At 39.2% G+C, this 22,745-nt stretch overlaps 1 protein-coding gene across 3 annotated transcripts in view; it reads left to right on the top strand.

Annotated features, from left to right (window-relative positions):
• The window catches only part of BDP1 (B double prime 1, subunit of RNA polymerase III transcription initiation factor IIIB), a 108,241-nt gene that overhangs the window by 57,882 nt on the left and 27,614 nt on the right, over positions 1–22,745 (top strand). For all 3 annotated transcript variants that reach the window (XR_002339791.1, XM_005672526.3, XM_005672527.3), the window contains exons 20-28: positions 898–1,076; positions 2,176–2,374; positions 4,281–4,465; positions 8,850–9,051; positions 9,303–9,493; positions 11,136–11,523; positions 16,616–16,738; positions 21,629–21,665; positions 22,161–22,253. Coding sequence is in view for 2 of the 3 variants with exons in the window: in XM_005672526.3 (XP_005672583.2) it covers positions 898–1,076; positions 2,176–2,374; positions 4,281–4,465; positions 8,850–9,051; positions 9,303–9,493; positions 11,136–11,523; positions 16,616–16,738; positions 21,629–21,665; positions 22,161–22,253 (1,597 nt within the window). In the remaining variant the exon portion in view is untranslated. The remainder of the gene's footprint in view (positions 1–897; positions 1,077–2,175; positions 2,375–4,280; positions 4,466–8,849; positions 9,052–9,302; positions 9,494–11,135; positions 11,524–16,615; positions 16,739–21,628; positions 21,666–22,160; positions 22,254–22,745) is intronic.

Here is a 22,745-nt window from a genome sequence, read left to right on the forward strand (position 1 = left end):
TGGATCCCAAGTTGCTGTAGCTGTGGCATAGGCTGGCGGCTACAGCTCTGATTCAGCACCTTAGCCTGGGAACCTCTGTATGCCGTGAGTGTGGCCCTAAAAAAAAAAAAGTTCCATCTCTCCCTCCCAAATTAATCGTGTAGCACTTTTAAGTATATCTGCCTAAACTTTTTTGTATAGGTGCTTACATACATAAATAGTAAAATGTGTGGATCTTTTTATCGTTTTACAAAAATAGCATCATAGTTGTTTTCTGATTTTTTTTCACTTAACACGATATTGTGAACATCTTTTTGAATCAGTAAATAGAAACTAAACTTCTTTTAAATGACTCTGTACTTTTGCATTATAAAAAAATTGCAATTTGCTTATTCATTTCCCTACTGATATGTCTTCTTTCCAATTTTTTGTTTTTTTCTTTTTCTTCCTTTTTTGGGGAGGCTATTATATTGCTATAATAAATATATTCGTATGTAATTTTCTAGGTACTTTTTTGAATGTTTTTATAAGGCTTTTTTTTTTTTTTTTTTTTTTGCTTTTTTAGGGTTGCACCTGGGGCATATGGAAGTTCTGAGGCTAGGGTTTGAACTGGAACTGCAGCTGCCAGCCTGCACCACAGCCACAGCAACTCCCAATCCTTAACGCACTGTGTAAGGCCAGGGATCAAACTCGAATCCTCATGGATGCTAGTCAGGTTTATAACCTGCTGAGCAACAATGGGCACTCCCATAAGGCGTATTTTTAGAAGTTAGAATTGCTAAGGTTTATCATTTTTAACTAATACTCCCCTATTGTCTACAAAGACTATCAGTTTATTCCTCTGGCAGTTTATTAAAGTTCCTCTTATCTCTATACTTTTACCAATCTTTGATGAAATTTTTTTAATCTGCCTTCTAGGATGTGGCTTCCCTGATGACATCAAGAGAGAAAGATAAATCAGATCATAGTCAAGAGGAGACTGTGATATTACCACATGGACAGACTGAAAAGGAGCTTTCACCTTCAAGTTCTCATGAACCTAAAGAGGAGTCTCAGTCTACACAAGCCCAGGGAAAGGAATTAGTTGTCTCTATTGGGTAAACCTTGATAGTTTTTTAAAAAATCTAAAATAGAGTTCTTTCAAATATTTCCTCATTTTTAAAAACGTGTTAATCATTTTTTAAAAGATGTGAATATCAAGAAAACTTGGCTTATTTTTATTCATATGTCAGACTGCCTAGAATAGAAAGTCAGATTGAGTTCAACACTTTTAACACTTGCCTGCGTATAATTCACTGTTAGCTGCTTAAGATCTTCAATAAAGCACAGACCCTCCTGGCCTGCCTGCTTGCATCTCTCACAAGTGTCCTATCTTAATAAATCTGTTTCTTGCCTATCAAAAAAAAAGATCTTATACAAAGCAGTGCATTTAAAAAACACATGTATTTAAAGTATGTATTCATTACATTTTCAAAAATTGTACTAAGATACATATAACATAAAATTGACTCTTTTAACCATTTTCAGGTGTACAGTGTAGTGGCATTAAGTACATTCACGTTGTTGTGTACCATCATCCCCATCTCCAGAACACTGTTCTTCCCAAACCGAAGCTCTCTACCCATGAAACAGTAACTCCCCATTCCCCTCTTCCTTCAGTCCCTCACAGCCATCATTGCTGTCATTGTCCTTTTGTTACTATGAATTTGAGTATTGTAGGTGCCTCATATAAGTTTTTTTTTTTTTTTTTTTTTTTTTTTTGGTCCTTTTAGGGCCAAACCTGCGGCATATGGAGATTCCCATGCTAGGGGTAGAATTGGAGCTGCAGTTGCTGGCCTACGCCACAGCCGCAGCAACGCCAGATCCAAGCCATGTCTGTGACCTATACCATAGCTCATGGTAACGCCAGATCCTTAACCAGCTGAGCAAGGCCAGGGGTCGAACTGGCGTCCTCATGGATACTAGTCAGATTCATTTCCGCTGAGCCACCACGTGAACTCCAAGGTCATTACCTTTAGAGAATTGAAATAGTTTTTTTAAATAAATTAAGATATGATCAGAAAGTAATTTAATTTTCCTTTAATGTACAAAATATTTTTACAGGGAGTTTATTAGATTCAAATTTTGTATTTTTTACAGTAGTTTTCATCTTTTTACAATCAAGCTTTCTTTCTTTTTTCCTGGTCCCTCTTCTAGGACTCATGACATAAACACTTTGGAACGAGAAAGTGCTGTCCAAACTGTTCCACCAGTACGGGGCCGACTTCAGAGACCCAGACCAAACTTAAGAAGGGTTGGACAGAGGCAAGTAATAGAAAAAAGTGAAGCTAAAGAAACAAATAAGGAGGAAGGGACACTACAAAAAGATGAAACTAAAAAGGAATTCCTGACTGTGGTGAGTTATTGCTGTGTAATTAAATCAAACCTTTAAATGCATATTAAAATATCAAATGGTAGCTCAGACTTAGCTTAAAATATAGGCATCTGATACTTACTTTATGCAATGAATACATAACATATCTAGTTTTGTTTCAGATTTACCATTGTGGATTTTTTTATTTTTATTTATTTATTTTTTTTGGCAATGCCTACATCACACAGAAGTTCCCAGGTCAGGTATTGAACCCAAGCCACAACAGTGTAATCCTAAACCACTAGGCCGCAGGGAACTCCACTGTGGATTTTTTTTTTTTTTTTTTTTTAATGAAAATAGACGTTTTCCTCCTCTAACTAATGAACCTATTCATTGTGAAAATGTTTAATCAATACAAAATAATGTAATAATTATCCCAAGTCTCACCACTCTGAAGTAGCCTTTTTTTCTTTTCGTCTTTTCTAGGGCCGCACCTGGGCATATGGAGGATCCCAGGCTAGGGGTCTAATCGTAGCCGTAGCCGCCGGCCTACACCACAGCTCATGGCAACACCGGATCCTTAACCCACTGAGCAAGGCCAGGGACCGCACCCGCAACCTCATGGTTCCTAGTCGGGTTCGTTAACTACTGCGCCACGACGGGAACTCCCTGAAAACCTTTTGACATATCTTTCTAGGTATATCTCCATGCATGCATATGTGCATACTTATGTACATTTAAATAATAAAATCATTGTATACATGTTATCTTGTGACTTACAGTTTTTCAGTTATTACTGATACTTGACTTTCCATGTCAAGAAATATGGACATATATATCTTTTTTTTTTTTTGATATAGTTCTCTCTGCTGTACAGTAGGACCTTGTTGTTTATCCCTTCCATGTGTAAGAGCCAACATCTGCTAACCCCAAACTCCCAGTCCATCCTACTCCCTTACCCTTCTCCCTTGGCAACCACAGTCTGTTCTCTATGTCTGTGAGTCTGTTTCTGTTTTGTAGATAGGTTCATTTGTGTCATATTTTAGATTCCACTTGTAAATGGTATCATATGATATTTGTCTTTCTCCTTCTGACTTCACTTAGTATAATAATCTCTGTGTTGTTGTAAATGGCGGCATTTTTTTGTTATTTCTTATAGCTGAGTAGTCCATTGTATATATGTACCACATTTTGAGATCCATCATTTTTAACTTCTGTGTAATGTTCTACTATTGTGAATGACAGTTTAACCAGTCTCTTATTGAGGAATCTTTTGATATAGAATCAAATCTAGGTAGTTTAATGCCCATTTCAATAGATCTTGTTTTTCTGTCTTCCTTTTCTCTACCAAGGGAAAATCTACATTTAAAATAAAGTGATTGTAATCTTTATTTCAACCACCCCCCACATTAAAAAAAAAAAAACCTCAACCCATTGACCTTTTAGGGAGGAGGGTTCTAACAGATTTTCAGTTTGAAAATTTTAACAGTTTTTAAAACATTGTGTAAACATATTATTGCAGTAATCTTTGAAACTTTGTGAAATAGGCAGTTTTGTTTTGGGCAGCAGAACATGGATAATGCATACTCAAGTTTGAGGCTTCATTTTTTAAAAAATAAATATCTTTCTTCATTATTGAAACACTTTAGGAGGTGTGTTCTGTTGAAAAATTACAAAACTGGAGTTCCCTTCAGTTAACAAACCCAACTAGGATCCATGAGGATTTGGGTTCAGTCGACGGCCTTGTTCAGTGGGTTAAGGATCCAGCATTGCCGTAAGCTGTGGTGTAGGTCGCAGACGTGGATCGGATTCTTAGTTGCTGTGGCTTCAGTGTAGGCTGACGGTGTAGGGATAGATCCAAATCGATCCCTAGCCTGGGAGCCTCCATATGCCGAGGGTGTGGCCCTAAAAAGGAAAAATAAAAACTAATATGGTTTTGTCATTTCAGCCAAATTCTCAAATTGCACCTGAAATTGAAGTTGTATCCTCCAAAGTTTCAGAAGGCAGAACGTGTGAAATTGAAGTTGTATCTGCCAAAGGTTCAGAAGGCAGAACGGGTGAAAATCAGAGTCACGTGGTTCTTTTAGAAAACCTTCATCTTAATGAAGTAAATGCTTTAGATGAAAAGACAAGGTGAGTTTGCTTTTAATCAGAAAAGCGTAAAACTTTTCAAAGATAAAAATTGGATATTTGGGAGTTCCCGTCGTGGCGCAGTGGTTAACGAATACGACTAGGAACCATGAGGTTGCGGGTTCGGTCCCTGCCCTTGCTCAGTGGGTTAACGATCCGGCGTTGCCGTGAGCTGTGGTGTAGGTTGCAGACTCGGCTCGGATCCCGCGTTGCTGTGGCTCTGGTGTAGGCCGGTGGCTACAGCTCCGATTGGACCCCTAGCCTGGGAACCTCCATATGCCGCGGGAGCGGCCCAAGAAATAGCAACAACAAAAAAGACAAAAAAAAAAAAAAAAAAAAAATTGGATATTTGAATAATTGGTTGTATGTAGTTTCACCTTTAGTACGTTCTATGAAAGAAAAAAGTAATTATGAAACTAGAACTTTTTTTTTTTTTTTTGCTTTTTTAGGGCCGCACTCTGGGCATATGGAAGTTCCCAGGATATAGGGTGAATCAGAGCTGCAGCTGCCAGCCTGCACCATAGCCACAGCAACATGTCCTATGAGCCTTGTCTGCGGCCTACACCATGGTTCATGGCAACGCCAGATTCCTGACCTGCTGAATGAGGCAGGGATTGAACTCGCATCCTCACAGATGAATACCAGTTGGATTCGTTTCCACTGAGCCACGACAGGAACTCTCAAACTAGAACATTTTGAATCTGCTTTTCACAAAAAGAATTGCGTGATTGGTGTTTTCTTTTTTTTCACTTTTTAAAGTTTTATTGAAGTATAGTGATTTGGGATTTTATGGTAATTTCTGCTGTACAAAAAGTGATTCAGTTATAATGACTGGTGTTCTCTTAATTTGTAGTTTCTCTGAGAAGTTTGACAAGCATCCTTTTTTATTTTAAAGCTAAACTTCTGTAGTAAAAGTTCTTAAGTTCTTTCTATCTTTAGAAATTTATAACCTACTGATAAAATTATTGAACAGGAAATGCTATAAAGTACTTTCTTTGTGCTGTTCTTATGGGTTGTGTCCCATTCCAAATGATAGGAATAATATTTTTTAAATGAGATGCTAGGAGGTTGAAGATATTTTAGCACTACCACTTTTATTTATTACTTGAAATCTGCTTTATTATTGATGATATTAAATTAGAGTGTGTTCATTTCTTTTTTAGTGTGTAAGGAAAAATTAAAAATTCTTTCCTTTTCTGGTATAATTTCATGGTCCATCTAATTTTAATTTATTACTCCATATATTCTAGTGAAGTGTGTATTAATTTTCTTCTAGAATGTCTTCAGCACTTATAAATTGACTTTGAACACTCCCGTTTCCTTTAATTATATAGAATTAACTTTGTTTTGGGGCAGTGCAAAAGAGATGTTACTGTATCCTTTTTTCACCCTCTGTGAAGCCATAGGAATAGAATTGGGGCATTGTGTCATCTATCTATCTGAACAAGCAATGATGTTGACTTTGCTTGACTTTAAACAGTCTGCTTTCATTTAGGCAGATTTCTTGTATGAAGTTTTTCCTTTTTTAGTATGAATTTCTGTCATTTCCTTTCTTTCCCTTTATGTGTGTATATGTGTGTCTTGTTTTCATACTGTTTTTCTTTTAAGACTAAGCCCAGTCTTTAGTTTTAATTAGCAGTGATCAACGAATGCTTCATTGCAAAGGTCCCCTTGGAAAGAAGACCTACAAGAAGTGAAGGAACAAGTCAAGGCATGTTTTGGGGAAGGAGGAACAGCAGCTGAAAAACACTCAAGGCAAAAACATGTTTGAGGGACAGTAAAGAGGCCACTGTGAAACAGAGGGAAAGAGGAAGAGTAGTAGATTTATGACAAGCAAAGGCTGAGTGGGGAGCAGTGCAGATTATGTAAGACCATTGTAAGGATTTTGGTTTTTACTTGAAATGAGCCTTAAAGTCTAGTGACCTTTGAGGTCAGCCTTTCCTAGTACTGTCATTGATAATTGACTGACTAGATCTAGAGGATTTAAATGGCTTGCTCAAAATAACATTGGCAATTTAGTCTTTAAACTTTCGTCTTTAGGATTTAAGACTTTCAGACTAGCAGACTCCTACAGTTATATAGGCAGAACTTCCCGAAAGAAACTTTACATGTTTCAAGAGATTTTATGCTCAGCCTTCCCATCTTTTAACAAGTAAGATGGTAACTTTCAGATTCCTCTGTGGAAACCTGTTACCCACTCATCCCTTTTTTAATCTTTTCTGGTGTATGAAATTTATTCCAGCTGTTAGTTTTATCATAACAGCTTCTTTCTTCAGAGTGTATGTTTTATGTAGTTTTATTTATTAATTTATTTCACCTCAGTTTTTTTAAAATTCAGTTTGTCTTTACTCAGTTCGTAAGATTCCTAGGTGTTGCCTTGTGCCAAGCAAGTGAGAAATGAGTCATGTTTCTGCTGTCAAGTAGACCAGGGAGGAGTCCTTCTCATTCTTCATGGCCAGTTTTGAGTGTCACTTCTGTTAAACCTCTGTGAAGTTTTAAAGTTGGCTTATTCTTAGGTCCAGCAGTTTCTTTTTCTTTCTTTTTTTGGTTTTTAGGGCCACACACTGCAGCATGTGGAGGTTCCCAGGCTAGGGGTCAAATCGGAGCTGTTCCTGCTGGCCACAGCCACAGCAGTGCAGATTCCAAACTGAGTCTGTGACCTACACCATAGCTCATGGCAATATTGGATCCTTAACTCAGTGAGTGAGGCCAGGGATTGAACCCACATCCTCATGGATACTAGTTGGGTTCATTACCACTGAGCCACAATGGAAATTCCCGAGTCCAGCAGTTTCTTAACCCTTTTAACCTCATTAACACATTAAGTTTGTATATATATTTTATTCTTAAGCACCTTTGTGGAATCACACTTGATTGAAATTAGCTTATACTTATGTTAAATGTAGCTTATTTTCCCCAGTGCATTAACTTGCACTGGAATGTATTAGCATCATAACCTTATTAGAAACTACTGTGAATTTCCTTGGTGTTTCATTGCTGAAAGAACTTTGTAGGATTGGAAAATTTGGAAAATATAACTAACTATTTCCTTCTAGGTAATTTATTAGGAATGTTACTTAAGGTTAGTCTTTAATACTAGATCTTTCAGAGGACTCATGATGAATACTTATATACCCAGTTATTCTTTATAAATATCCAGATTCTTTTTTTTTTTTTTTTATTTCTTAATTTTAGGGCCACACCCACAGCACATGGAAGTTCCCAGGCTAGGAGTTGAATCGGAGCTGCAGCTGCTGACCTTAAACCACAGCCACAGCATCACAGGATCTGAACCGCGTCTATGACCTACATCATAGCTCACGGCAATTCCAGATCCTTAACCCACTGAGCAAGGCCAGAGATCGAACCTGCATCCTCATGGATACTAGTCCAGTTCTTTACCACTGAGCCATGATGGGAACTCACTATATTAGTTTTAAACTATCTCTCTTTTTTTTTTTTTTTTTTTTTTTTAGCTTTCTCTCTTTTTAGGGCATGTGGAGGTTCCCAGGCCAGGGGTCCAATCGGAACTATAGCTGCCAGCCTACACCACGGCCTCAGCAACGCGGGATCCTAGCCGAATTTGTGACCTACACCATAGCTCATGGCAACACTGGATCCTTAACCCACTGAGCAAGGCCAGGGATTGAACCTGCGACCTCATGGATGCCAGTCAGTTTCATTAACCACTGAGCCATGATGGGAACTCCAGTTTTAAACTTTCCAATTTGGATCTTTGCCGGTTACTAAATATTTCCCAGGAAACCTTACGGGATCTGTTCTAGTTGCCTTGGGACCTATGGCTACTGTATTGGTTATTAAAACCTTGTTTCTCTCTGATTTGCAGATGAGTTATAATGAGATCCTTATGACACTGGCTATCAATATACCCTTTTCTCTTAGTTAATAGGCATGTAGTGGGACGATAGACTAGATTTCAAGCCTGCTCATGAACCAGAAGAACCAAAGTTGTTATGACCGTTGTATATTTGTTCATGCTTCAGAACCCAGTTGAAGGCATTTTTTAAAGTGCCATTATGGAATTCATCATCAGCAACTGGCATTTTTGTTTCGTATCTAGTTATATTTCTGAAAATTACGTAAAGTAGCATGAAACTGCACACCAGAGTCAATGAATGGAAATAAAAAAAAAAAAAGTTAATATTGTGAAACCGTTCTCTAGGCTATATAGAGAATGGAAGTTATAAAAGCTTTTATGTTCTTTTGTATAAGCATGTGTGGTTTCCTTTTATATGCTTAGTTTTCTAGCCTATTTATATATAGTCCTTGAACATAGGATTGGTTTGTGCTCAAACTTATTTAACATCAGTTACATTCACAGGAATTCTGATTTGGGTTCTTCAGCATGATTTGTATTTCATTCTAGACAAGAACGTAAAACGTATGTTCCTAGTCCACCACGAATGATAAGAAGGCAATTCCAAAAGCCTAAGCCAAATTTGGGAAGAGCACATGCTAGGAAAGAGGAATCAAGCATAGAAAAAGACAGAGCAGATCAAAGTGAGGCAAGGAAGCCAGAAGATAATTTGCTGCAGCATGGAGATTCTGACACCCAGTTTCTTCAAAAAGTAAGTTTGAAAAAAATGAGTGGGCTCTATTTTGTCAGTATCGTGAAGGAAAACATTAAAAAATACATAGTTTGGCCTTTTGTACTATAATTATTTTCATGGAAGTGGATTGACTTTCCAATATTATAGAAGTTTAGAAACCATTCACTTGTGTACATGTGTAAGCTTAGTGCTTTAAACCAAACTACCAAACCAAATTACTGTATAGTTTATTTTCATGGTAATAATAGCTGTTTCTTCTTAAATTTAAGGAAAAGGCTGAGTCTCTGACATCTCTGAAGGTTTCAGCAAGAAAAGATTCTGTAGGTTCCCAGGAGACTGGTTTGGCAAAAAAAGATGCTCAGTCAGAAGCTGGTCCATCACAAAGTGTTGGAGAGAAAACCGTAGGGGATGATTCTGGGTGTTCAGCTGTTGAAGAGCAATATCTCAGTAAACCAACAAGGTAAAGTTTTATTTAACACTTTCAGATTAGGAAATAAAAATAACTTTTTCTTTATGAATGGCCTACCTTAACATATTGGTAGGCTACAAAGATGTTTTGTTAACATCTGAGTAATGTGTAGATTGTTTTTATTGGTTGATCTGTTTCTTTTCCATTTTGATTTTTATTTACTCAAATTTACTTTTCTTCTTATCTTCTCAGGGAGATTTTTCTTTCCTTTAAAATTTCTGGGTATTGAGTATATTAGACTTGAGCTGAATCCTGACCAAAGAGTGGTGTGTATTACCTAAATGATTGGGGTGGTAATTTGAATGGAGACAAGTGAAGGGTACCCTTCTTCCATAGTTTTCAAGGAATGTGGAAGGGAGTCATTCCAGTTAGGGTGCAACAGAAATGAATCAGACGTATCCATGAGGACACAGGTTCGATCCTTAGCCTCACTCTGTAGGTTAAGGATCTGGAGTTGCCATGAGCTGCGGTTTAGGTCAGAGATACAGTTTGGATGCCGTGTTGCTGTGGCTGTGGTGTAGGCCAGCACCTGCAGCTCCAATTTGACCTCTAGCTTGGAACTTCCATATGCCGCAAGTGTAGCCCTATAAAGTTAAAAAAAAAAAAAAAAAAAAGAAAGAAAGAAAATGGAAAGGACACTAAGTCTTTTTTGTTTTTTTTTTGTTTTTTTTTTTTTTTTTTTTTTGTCTTTCTGCCTTTTCTAGGGCCACTTCTATAGCATATGGAGGTTCCCAGGCTAGGGGTCTAATCAGAGATGTAGCTACTGGCCAACACCAGAGCCACAGCAATTCGGGATCCGAGCTGCGTCTGCAACCCTCACCACAGCTCACGGCAACGCCGGATCGTTAACCCACTGAGCAAGGCCAGGGATCGAACCCGCCACCTCATGGTTCCTAGTCAGATTCGTTAACCACCGAGCCACGACAGGAACTCACAGGACACTAAGTTCTTAAAAAAAAAAACAAAAAAAAAAAAACTGTTCTGATGGGTTTCCTGCTTCTCCTTTTTTTCTTTTAAACTAATCTTTTTACCCAATAGGATAATCTGGCATCACTTTATGATCTTATATTCTGTATTTATTGGCCCTGTATTTATTTCTTTATCCCTTTTTCTTCTAATAATTTCCAGTCTTGTATTTCATCACCACTTAAATAGCAAGGAGAAAAAAATAGCCCCAATTTAAAAATTTACTATGAAAAATTTGTAGGTAGATAACTCAGAATTAACTCTGAATGAGAAACTATAAGTAGTAGTAATAGTAAATTCCTTTCTTCCTTTTTTTTTTTTTTTCTAACTAAAAAAAAGCTAAAAAACAGTTATTTTGTCTTTTTAGGGCTGCCCCCGCAGCATATGGAGGTTCCCAGGCTAGTGTTTGAATCAGAGCTGCAGCCACTGGCCTATGCCACAACCACAGCAAAGCCAGATCTGAGCCACATCTGTGACCTAAACTGCATCTCACGGCAATGGATCCTTAACCCACTGACCGAGGCCAGGGATCGAATCCGAATCCTCATGGATACTAGTCGGATTCGTTTCTGCTGAGCCACAACAGGAACTCCTGGGATTTTACTCTTTCATTAATATTACCTTTGAGTATGTAATGACTATGTTGTTTTTTTGATTAAACATCCAGGTTTCCACAACTGCCGAAAGAGTCAAATCACTCTAGAATTGCCCTGGATCGAAGAACAGCTCTCTCTTCTGCCTCTGAGTGTGAGACAGATCATAGTGAGAGGAGAATACATCGCAGGGTCAAACCAAACGTCACCAGAGGCCGTGGATCAAAACGAGTTCGGAGTAAGACCTCTAAAAAGGAACCTAGAGCTCCCAAGGCTGTGCTTGTGACGCTTAGGGCTTCCCAGGAAGAAGACGAGGATGATGCTGAAGACTTTGAGTCTGACTATGAAGAAGAAAGCTATCATCTTGCTCCAGAAGAAGTAAACAAAGCCCCAGTGTTTGTCCCTGTTGGTCTGAGATCTCCTGAACCTGTTCCTACCCAAATTGAGGAAACCATGGAAGAGGTAGTTTGAGTGTTAAATCCTTAAAACTTTGTCTTACTTGTTTTTTTCTTTTAGTGAGTCATTGTTTCTTCTCTTAGTGATTATTAGGATTTGAAGATTATTAGAGTAATTTGTTTGGGGCCTGGTGTATAGCCTAAGAAATCAGTAGGAAGTATGCTTGTATGATCTCCTGTATTTACTCAGTCTGACCCCAGCAAAAGGTACTCCGAATAACAATACTGAGAGAAATCTGATTTCACTTGTATCTGGAGGCTGCCTGTCTACCTTCTGGTTAATTTAAAACAAACCAAAAAAACTTTGGCAGGTGTTTGTGGCTGTCTCAGGTTGAGCTTTGGTTGGTAGAAAAGGTAGAAGGGATGGAGCTCCTGTCGTGGCTCAGTGGTGACGAACCTGACTAGCATCCATGAGGACATGGATTCGATCCCTGGCCTTGCTCAGTCAGGTTCGTCACCACTGAGCCACGGCAGGACTCCATCCCTTCTGCCTTTTCTACCAACCAAGGGTTGGTTAAGGGTTAAGGATCCGTTGTTGCCATGGGCTGTGGTGTAGGCCATAGACATGGCTCAGATCTGGCATTGCTGTGGCTGTGGTGTGGGTGGCAGCTGCAGCTCTCATTCGACCCCTAGCCTGGGAACTTCCATATGCTGCGAGTGCGGGCCTATAAAGACCAAAAAAAAAGTAAAGAAAAAGAGAACGAAAAGGTTGAAGGGTAAAATACACATAACAGACTATATACCATCTTAGCCATTTTTAAGCATATAGTTTGGTGGCATAAAGTGCATCCATCCACAACACATTTTTCATCTTGTAAAATGAAAACTATACTGTTAAACAATAGTTCCTTTTACTCCCTCCTCTCTAGCCTTGGCAACCACTTACTCTAGGTCTCTCATGTAAGTGTAATCTAACAGTATTTGTCCTTTTTCTGACTGGATTATTTCACTCGGCATAATGTTTTTAAGGTTCATCTATAAAGTATGTGTCAATTTGTTCTCAAGGCCAAATAATGCTCCATTCTTCTAATCCCTGCTCTTAGTTCTAGAAGTAGAATTGCTGGATCATATAGTACATTGTAAATCTATTTTTGATTTATTAAGCAAATGCCATACTGTTTTCCATAGCAGCTATATCATTTTACATTCCCATTGGGAGTTCTCTTATGGCTCTGCAGGTTAAGGATCTAGTGTTGTCACTGCAGTGCCTTGGGTTGCTGCTGTGGCGTGGATTTGATCCCTGGCTTGAGAATTTCCACATTGTGCAGATGTGGCCAAAAAAACAAAACAAAAATACATTCCCATCAGTAGTGTAAAGGGTTCCGATTTATCTACATCCTTACCAATGCTTGTGTTTTTGTTTTTTTTTTTTTTGGTAGTAGCCATCCTAATAGATGTGAGGTAGAGGAACATATTACTTCAACCTAACTTTATTGTGAAAGCTCATTACTCTTTTGCCTCTTGGTCTAGTAATCTAACTATGTAACTTTAAAGTTTTTTTTTCTGACTCAATTTTCAGTAACTTATTTGGCTTACAGAGCATCACATCTGAATCAGTTGTGTATTGATGATAGTTTCTGAGCCATCTGAAACAGAATCTAGAGTTAACTGAAATAGTAGTAGTGATAACAAAAGAAGAAAGAAACATGAAACAATTCAAGTAATGTGACGTTAACCCAGAACCAATGGATTGTTCAGTCTGTAGATTTACATTTATGAATGGGAGTCCAAGCCCCTCTTTATTTATTCATTGTTAATGATACCATTAGATGTTATAAAGGTAGTTGGAATGGTTGAAGCTAAATAAAAATGAACTTGTTTCTTGTAATTAAATTTCAGAAAGATAGTGAATTTAAATGTTAGATGAAATCAAGAAAATGCAAAAGGGAAGTTAATTTTGTGCAAGGACAGTTACCACTGCATGAAAATTCACTAAGCTGTATGTTTTGTATTTTACAGATTTCTTTGCGTGAAAGACAGGTTGCTAGTGAAAGCTAATACCAGAAATTGACTTCTGAAAATTAGATTCTTGGGTGTATCCCTGAATTAATACAGACTGCCGGAGTTCCCGTCGTGGCGCAGTGGTTAACGAATCCGACTAGGAACCATGAGGTGCGGGTTCGGTCCCTGCCCTTGCTCAGTGGGTTAACGATCCGGCGTTGCCGTGAGCTGTGGTGTAGGTCGCAGACGCGGCTCGGATCCCGCGTTGCTGTGGCTCTGGTGTAGGCCGGTGGCTACAGCTCCGATTCAACCCCTAGCCTGGGAACCTCCATATGCCGTGGGAGCGGCCCAAGAAATAGCAACAATAACAACAACAACAACAACAAAAAAGACAAAAAAAAAAATACAGACTGCCTTCTTAAGTAGCATTGATCATAATAACTGAGCAAGGAAAGTTTAAGTTATATTCCTAATAACCAGTTTACTAAGGCAGGGCAGTTTGTCACATGTTAGAAAATGTTTCCTTTAAAAAGCGTTGAAGGAGTTCTGATGGCTCACCAGGTTAAGGATCCAGTATTGTCACTGCTGTGGCTCTGGTTATTGCTGTGGTGGGGCTTTGATCCATGGCCTGGGAATTTCCACATGCCAAGGGCCCGGCCAAAAAAAAAAAAAAAGGCACTGAAATGCAATGGCATATTATTAAATCATAAAGGGATATGAAATATTGATATATACTTCAGCATGAACCTTGAAACCTTGAAAACATTATGCTAAGTGAAAGAAACCAGTTACCAAAAAATCACAAATTATATGCACCTATTTATATGAAATGTCTAAAATAGGAAAATCTGTAGAGACAGAAGGTAGATTAGTGGTTGCTTAGGGATTTGGAGATGAGGGTTAATGGAGTGGGTATGAAGTTTCTGTTTTGAAGTGATGAAAATATTCTCAAAGTAACTATGGTATGACGATTGCACATAGATGTGCTTATTCCAGAAAACATTGAATTATCCAGTTTACTTCGGGTGAATCGTATGGAATGTAAATTATATCTCAATAAACTGTTAAAAAGACAAAGTTTTGAGGAGTTATCTTGTGGCACAATGGGTTAAGGATCTGGTGGTGTTGCCACAGCAGCTTTGGTTGTTGCTGTGTCGTGGGTTTGATCCCTGGCCTGGCAACTTCCACATGCCACAGGCACAGCCAAAAAAGAATGTAAAGCTTTGAAACTGTATAGTGCTTACAGAACCAACATTTAATTACTTAGAATATTTCCATTATCCACCCATTCCCAGGAAACAGACACAGAACACAGAGATGTTACTATAATCAGTATATCCTAAAGGCAGATTTGTAAACTTGACTCTGCTCAATTTCTGCTGAATCAGTCTTTTTTTTTTTTTTTTTTTTTTTTTAATGGCCACAGCTTTGGCATAGGCATTTCCCAGGCTAGGAATCAAATCTGAGCTGCAGCTGTGACCTATGCCTCAGCTGCAGGAATGCCAGATCCTTAACCCACTGCACCACAGTGGAAACTTCCTGAATCACTGTCTTTTATACTTATCTAATGCTAATAAGGGGATAGGAGCTAGATTGCCTTTTTCATAGTCTAAGGGATAAATAGAGCCCAGATTTTAGGGATCTTTGAAATGATTACTAAACGAAGAATAAATGTGAGTGAAACCATTATTTTACATGGCCATTGCCTGCCATGGCTATCAAGAATCATACAGGTTTTTGGGTTGTGGGAGAGGGGTAGTTGCCTTGGTGGGTCATGTATGTGATAAATCTTTTTTTTTTTTTTTTTTTTTTTGTCTTTTGTCTTTGTTGGTGTTGTTATTGTTGCTATTTCTTGGGCCGCTCCCGAGGCATATGGAGGTTCCCAGGCTAGGGATTGAATCGGAGCTGTAGCCACTGGCCTACGCCAGAGCCACAGCAACTCGGGATCCGAGCCGCGTCTGCAACCTACACCACAGCTCACGGCAACGCCGGATCGTTAACCCACTGAGCAAGGCCGGGGATCGAACCCGCAGCCTCAGGTTCCTAGTCGGATTCGTTAACCACTGCGCCACGACGGGAACGCCGATAAATCTTTTTTTTTTTTTTTTTTTTTTGTCTTTTGTCTTTTTGTCTGTTGTTGTTGTTGTTGTTGTTGTTGCTATTTCTTGGGCCGCTCCCGCGGCATATGGAGGTTCCCAGGCTAGGGGTTGAATCGGAGCTGTAGCCACCGGCCTACGCCAGAGCCACAGCAACGCGGGATCCGAGCCGCGTCTGCGACCTACACCACAGCTCACGGCAACGCCGGATCGTTAACCCACTGAGCAAGGGCAGGGACCGAACCCGCGACCTCATGGTTCCTAGTCGGATTCGTTAACCACTGCGCCACGACGGGAACTCCCGATAAATCTTTTTAAGTAGTTTCAACTCATGTCTGTTATAGTACTTGAGACAGTGTGTAGTTAGTTGATTACATGTCTTTTTTTCTTAGATTGTGAGTTCCTTGAAGGTGGGAACCAAACTTGTCGTACTGAGCTTTGTACCTGTAGTCCCTCTAGTTTCTAGGAAATATTCCATAAATGTTGATAGACTAATGAGAGAAATTATGGGAAAGTAGGGACAAAGTGGGGATAATGGAAAGTGAAATGCTAGATACTAAGAAGGTTAACTCTAGAAATTTTGATTGCTGTTGGTAAGAATCATAAGCCCCTCAAAAATCTTCACTTTTGCCAAGCTGTTATCACTCACTTTAAGAATTACTGTACTTCCGGAGTTCTCGTTGTGGCGCAGTGGTTAACGAGTCCAACTAGGAACCATGAGGTTGCGGGTTCAATCCTGGCCTTGCTCAATGGGTTAAGGATCCGGCGTTGCTGTGAGCTGTGGTGTAGGTTGCAGACTCGGCTCAGATCCTGCATTGCTGTGGCTCTGGCGTAGGCCGGCAGCTATAGCTCTGATTAGACCCCTAGCCTGGGAACCTCCACATGCCATGGGAAGCGCACCTAGAAAAGGCAAAAAGACCAAAAAAAAAAAAAAAAAGAATTACTGTACTTCATTTTTGTAATAGTGTATGAATGTGAATTATTTCTTCAGTTTAACATTTATGATTCGTTTTTCTGTGATAGTATGCTAAAACGAAATAATGAAACTTCTCATTTTCATAGCTTGAAATAACCGTGAATGTCCCAGATGTAGGATGCATAGCTGTTGTTGAACATCAACTCTCAAACGCAGATGTGACTACTCAGGAGATGAAACAAGAAGAAAATTTGAATGCATCATCAGTCGTAAGCATCCATTTTAATATATTTTGTCTTTAATGCTTTGTTTACTAGCAAAAGACTGAAAGTTTATTACGGAAGCTTTAAGTTTATGCACATTCTTAGCTAGTATGATAGAAATTATTCTTCCATTTCTAGAGTATGAATGGTAGAAACCATTGAATAATTCATAGATATATTTGACTCGAAAAACATTGATTTTTTTGTGTGAGGGAATAGCTCTTAAAATCTTGATAAACTTAGGTTAAAATTCTGATGCATTAAATATATACTGAATATAAATTATTTAAAATATATTTAATTGCTTTTTTTTTTTTTTTGGTCTTTTCTAGGGCTGCACCTATGGCATATGGAGGTTCCCAGGCTAGGGGTCTAGTCGGAGCTGTAGCCACCGGCTTACACCAGAGCCACAGCAGCAGCAACACAGGATCCGAGCCGCGTCTTGGACCTACACCACAGCTCGTGACAATGCCAGATCCTTAACCTACTGAGTGAGGCCAGGGATGGAACCTGCAACCTCATGGTTCCTAGTTGGATTGTTTCCATTGCGCCATGACGGTAACTCCCATTTTGAATTAGTTTTTAATTCAGTGTAAGGTTAGAGTCCCACTTCATTCATTTGCATTTGACGATCCAAGTTGTTGCACCATTTATTTGAAAAAACTATTATTCCACATTGTTGTTTTTTTTTGTTTTTTTTGTTTTTTTTTAATCCTTGTCAAAAAGTAGTTGGCTATTGGGAGTTCTTGTCATGGCTCAGTGGTTAGTGAACCTGACTAGCATCCGTGATGACTCAGGCTCAATCCCTGGCCTCACTTGGTGGGTTGAGGATCTGGCGTTGCCGTAAGCTGTGGTGTAGGTCTCAGGCGCAGCTCATATCTGGCATTGCTGTGGCTCTGGTGTAGGCCTGCGGCCACAGCTCCAATTTGACCCCTAGCCTGGGAACCTCCATATGCCTCCAGTACGGCTCTAAAAAAAAAAAAAATAGTTGGCTGTAGATGTTTATACTTCTGATTCTATTCCAGTGATTTATTTGTCTGTCTTTATGCTGGTGAGGCTCTGTTTATTACCATTGTTTCGTAATAAGTTTTGGAATTGGAAAGTACAAGTCATACTATTTTATTCCGTTTTTAAGGTTGTTTTGGCTGTTGTGGGTCCCTTGCAATTCCAAATGAATTTCTTTTTGGACTGCCCTGAGGCTTATGATGGAGTTCTGGGCCAGGGATCAGATCCAAGCCGCCGTTGTGACCTCTGCCACAGCTGTGGCCTTGCCAGATCCTTAAACCCACTGTGCAGGGCTGGGGATTGAACTTGCACCCCAGCACTCCAAAGATGCCACCAATCCTGTGGGCCACAGGGGGAACTCCTCCAAATGAACTTTAAAATCAACTTGTCAGTTTCTACAAAGACATCAGCTGAGATTCTTATTGGGATTGCACTGAATCTGTAGAGTCTGTAGAGCAGATGTTGCCATCTTAACAATGTTAAGGAGGAGTTCCCATCATGGTGCAGTGGAAACGAATCCGACTAGGAACCATGAGGTTACGGGTTCAATCCCTGGCCTCGCTAGTGAGTTAAGGATCTGGCATTGCCGTGGGTTGTAGTGTAGGTCGCAGACGCAGCTCGGATGCTGCATTGCTGTGGCTGTGGCAGAGGCTGGCAGACGTAGGTCCAATTCGACCCCTAGTCTGGGAACCTCCGTATGCCGTGGGTGCAGCCCTAAAAAGACAACAACAAAAAAACAAACATTAAGTCTTACAGTCCCTTTTGCTTAAGTTCTTCTATGATTTTTTTTCAACAGTGTTTTGTAGTTTCCAGAACATGGGCTTTGTACTTCCTTATTAACTGCATTTTCAACTATTTTGTCATTTTTGATGCTATTGTGAATGAAATTGTTTTCTTTAATTTCATTTTTTGGGGGTGGCTTATTACAAGTATGTGGGAATACATTTGAATTTCATATATTAGTCTTCTATCCTCCAACTTTGCTGAACTCATTTATTAGTTCTAATAGTTTTTTTTAGTGGATTCTTCGTTTTTCCTGCCCTGTGGCATAGGAAGTTCCCATCTGAGCCGCAGTTGTGTCCTACTATAGGTCTGAATCACACTCTCGCCATAGCAGGGAATTGAACCTGTGTCCTGGTGCTGCAGAAATGCCACCGATCCTGTTATGCCACAGCAGGAACTCCTTTTAGTGGCTTCTGTAGGAATTTCTCCATTATAAGATCATGGCATCTGTGAATAGAGGTAGTTTTACTTCTGCCTTTCTGCTTTACTTCCCTAGAGCTTCTGTAACAAAGTAACATTAACTGGTTAGCTTAAAACCACAGAAAGTTATTCTCTCATAGTTCTAGAGGATAGAATTCCAAAGTCAGGTTATTGCTGGTGATGGTTCCTTCTGGTGCCTCTGAGTTAGAAACCATCCTAAACTTTTTTCCTACCTTTTGGCAGTTATTGGCCGTCCTTGTCATTCCTTGACTTGTGGCAGCACAGTTCCAACCTCTGCCTTCATTGTCACGTGGTGTTCTTCCTGCATGTGTGTCGTTGTTGTTGCTCTTGTTGTTTTGCTTTTTAGGGTCATACTGGTGGCATATGGAGATTCCAGGCTAGGGGTCCAGTCAGAGCCATAGCTGCCAGCCTGCACCACAGCCCCAGCAAAGCCAGATCCGAGCTGCGTCTGTGACTTTCACCACAGCTCAAAGCAATGCCAGATCCTTAACCCACTGAGCAAGGCCGGATCAAACCTGTGTCCACGTGGATGCTAATCAGATTCATTTCCACTGAGCCATGATGGGAACTCCTGTGTTTCTTTTCTTATAAGGACACCATCTTATTGGATAAGGACTAATCAATCCACTATGACCTCATTTTAACTTGATTACATTTGGGAAGACCCTGTTTCCAAATAAGGTCACATTCACAGTCCTGGAGGTTAAGACTTCAGCCTGTCTTTCTGGACAACACAGTTCAATTTAGAACTCTTTCTTGTCTAGATGTTTTTTTTTTGTTTTGTTTTTTTGTTTTTTTGGTTCTTTTTGGCTTGCCTAATTACCTTGTCTAGAACTTTCAGAACAATGTTGAATGAAAGTAGGGGGAAACATCCAATCTTTTACTATTAAGTTTGATGTTTGCTGTGGTTTTTTCAAATTGAAGTAGTTCTGGAGTGTCCATTGTGGCACAGTGAAAATAAATCTGACTAGGAACCATGAGGTTGTGGGTTCGATCCCTGGCCTTGCTCAGTGGGTCAAGGATCTGGCGTTGCCATGAGCTGTGGTGTAGGTTGCAGACATGGCTTGGATCTGGCATTGCTGTGGCTGCAGCTGCAGCTCTGATTCTACTTCTATCCTGGGAACCTCCATATGCCGTGGGTGTAGCCCTAAAAGGCAAACAAAAAAAAAAAAAAAAGAAAAATTGAAGAAGTTCCATTCTATTTCTAGTTTGTGTGAGTATTTTATCATGAAAGAGTTTTGGAATTTGTCATATGCTTTTTCTACATCTCATGAGATGATCATGTGATTTTGTCTTTTACTACATTGATATGATGTATTATATTGATTAAATTTTGGATGTTAAACTAAAAATTGCATCCTTGGGATAAATTCCACTTGATCATGGCATATAATTTTGGTGTGTTTTTGGATTCAGTTTGCTAGTATTTTATTGAGGATTTTTGCTCTGTATTCATAATAGGTACTGGTCTATCATCTGTTATGAATCTGACACCAGTTTCTTGTGGTATCCAGAGCTGAAAGCCCTCCACTTGGGGCCTGCAGGGAGAAAGGGCCTTGTTTCCCTGGCAACAGCAGTCTGAGATGGAGTCTAGCCTCACTGACCTAGAAGGAGGGAGAGAGCAGTCTTAGTTCAGTACACAAACTTTCACCTTTGTTGCTTAATTTCCAGCAATTTTATGAATAGATGTTCATCTTATGCCCTTAGGACCATTTCCAGATGCTTTAAATGGTTGTTTTTAAATAAATATTACCAGTTTCACTGTGGAGAGGGTCAGCAAAACTCCTCATGCTGTCACGCTGGACATAGGTCCTGTATCTTCTTAATTTATTAAAATTCACTTAAGTTCTTTTTGTCTTTTTCTTTTTTTTGTCTTTTTTATGGCCGCTCCTGTGGCACATGGAGGTTCCCGGGCTAGGAACCCAAAACCCCATGGTTCCTAGTCAGATTCGTTTCTGCTGAGCCACGATGGGAACTCCAAAATTCATTTAAGTTTTAAGCCACCAAGTAGTATAAAAAAATGTTGCGAGAGTTCCCGCCGTGGCGCAGTGGAAACGAATCTGACTGGTATCTGTGAGGATGCAGGTTTGATCCTTGGCCTCGCTCAGTGGGTTGAGGATCCAGAGTTGCCATGAGCTGTGGTGTAGGTCGCAAATGGGACTTGGAGCTGGTGTTAATGTGGCTGTGGTGCAGGCCAGCAGCTAGAGCTCTGATTGGACCCTTAGCCTGGGAACTTACATATGCCTCGGTGCGGCCCTAAAATTAAAAAAAAAAAAATTATTTTTGATATTCTCCAGACCTTGGTTTCCACGGGGTCAAAACTAGCAGCAGATACGACTAAAGTTGAAGGTAAAGTAAGAAAGTCAGATGCATGTTACAATATGATTAGAATTAATGTTTGCATTAATACAAGAAGAAGGTAAAATGAGCAAAAGATGAATTTGTCTTTCAGACTATTTTGGTTCTTATTTATGAAATTTTATGAATAAATTATAATTTCAGGGAGAAAAAACAGTTTTCTTTCTTTTTTTTTTTTTTGAAAACTGTTTTCTTTCACTGCGTTATAACTAAAAGCACTGAAGAACCTGTAAAATGTAGTGCCTTTTGAGATACAGAACTTGTACTTGGGAAACTACATAAGATACCACTTTTTTTTCCTTCTTTTAGGAAATGACCACAGGTGAACATTCCCAAGATGAAACAGGTAACTGTTAATAAGGAAACTGCTGAAAGACTTGGTTAATACCAACTACTAGCACAGTGATTTTAGTAACGGTGGTAGTTTGTAGATGAGTAACTTTGCTGGAGAGTGGCATGAAAAGATCTGGCAATTGAAGTGTTATATCTAGGAGAAACTTGGGTTCTTGGAATGCTTCTTTAGAAGTGATTAAATGTTTGCTAAAGAAATATTTATTTCCTCTGATATGCACATTTGGGTGTATTTCCTTTTGATGATATTGAGTTATTTAATGACAGGGAGGCAGTTTCAGTGAGTAAAAGAGAACAGTTGATGCTTCTTTATTTGTAGCATATAAGCTGAACAGACTACTATGCTAGGAAGGGATTGTCTGTGTGAAGGGTTTTGAAACTGGTTACTAGAGAATAATATCCAAATTACAATTCTTTTCTAAACAAACAAACGAACAAACTTCTGGAGTTATTCTTCTATTTTAATGTTGGTGTGTTTTTTTTTCACAAGGTACCAACGATGGAAGCACAGAAGCTGCCATAACTTTACTTACAATGGGAGATCTGGTGTTGCAGTCAGAGATCAGTACAGAACAGAGTGGTGGTAAGAATAAAAGATTAAATCCTAACCCAAAAAAAAGCCTTTTAAATCCCAACTTGTAAGAAATTATACCCGGATTTGGGTGTAACGTGAATCCCTGCTTTTAATGTTTGAAGTTGACATCACTTTGTTATTTTTCCAGAAAAGTAGTATGTGTGATCTTTCTACTTTAGCCCTCTAGATGTAGTGGCCGCCATTTCCAGATAGTGCACTTGGTTTATTCAGAATTTGTATTTGTGGAAGTGTTGATCTAGTGAATCTGCTATCTTTATCATCCTAGACACCATTGGTTAACTGAGCTCACTGATTACTGATTACTTTATACATGTTGCTTTAGCAAAGGAACTGATGCTTTGGATAATCTTCGCAATTACATGACAGTCAAATACAGTATGAAGGGGCTATGAAAGCCATCGGAATAATTTAGTTTAGACTCTTCTGTTAGTTGGGACTGAACCAAAAAATAATGTCAACCCAGGTTTTTAGTATTTTAGG

The sequence above is a fragment of the Sus scrofa genome, chromosome 16 (genome assembly GCF_000003025.6).
Source record: "Sus scrofa isolate TJ Tabasco breed Duroc chromosome 16, Sscrofa11.1, whole genome shotgun sequence".
Classification (NCBI taxonomy): Eukaryota; Metazoa; Chordata; class Mammalia; order Artiodactyla; family Suidae; genus Sus; species Sus scrofa.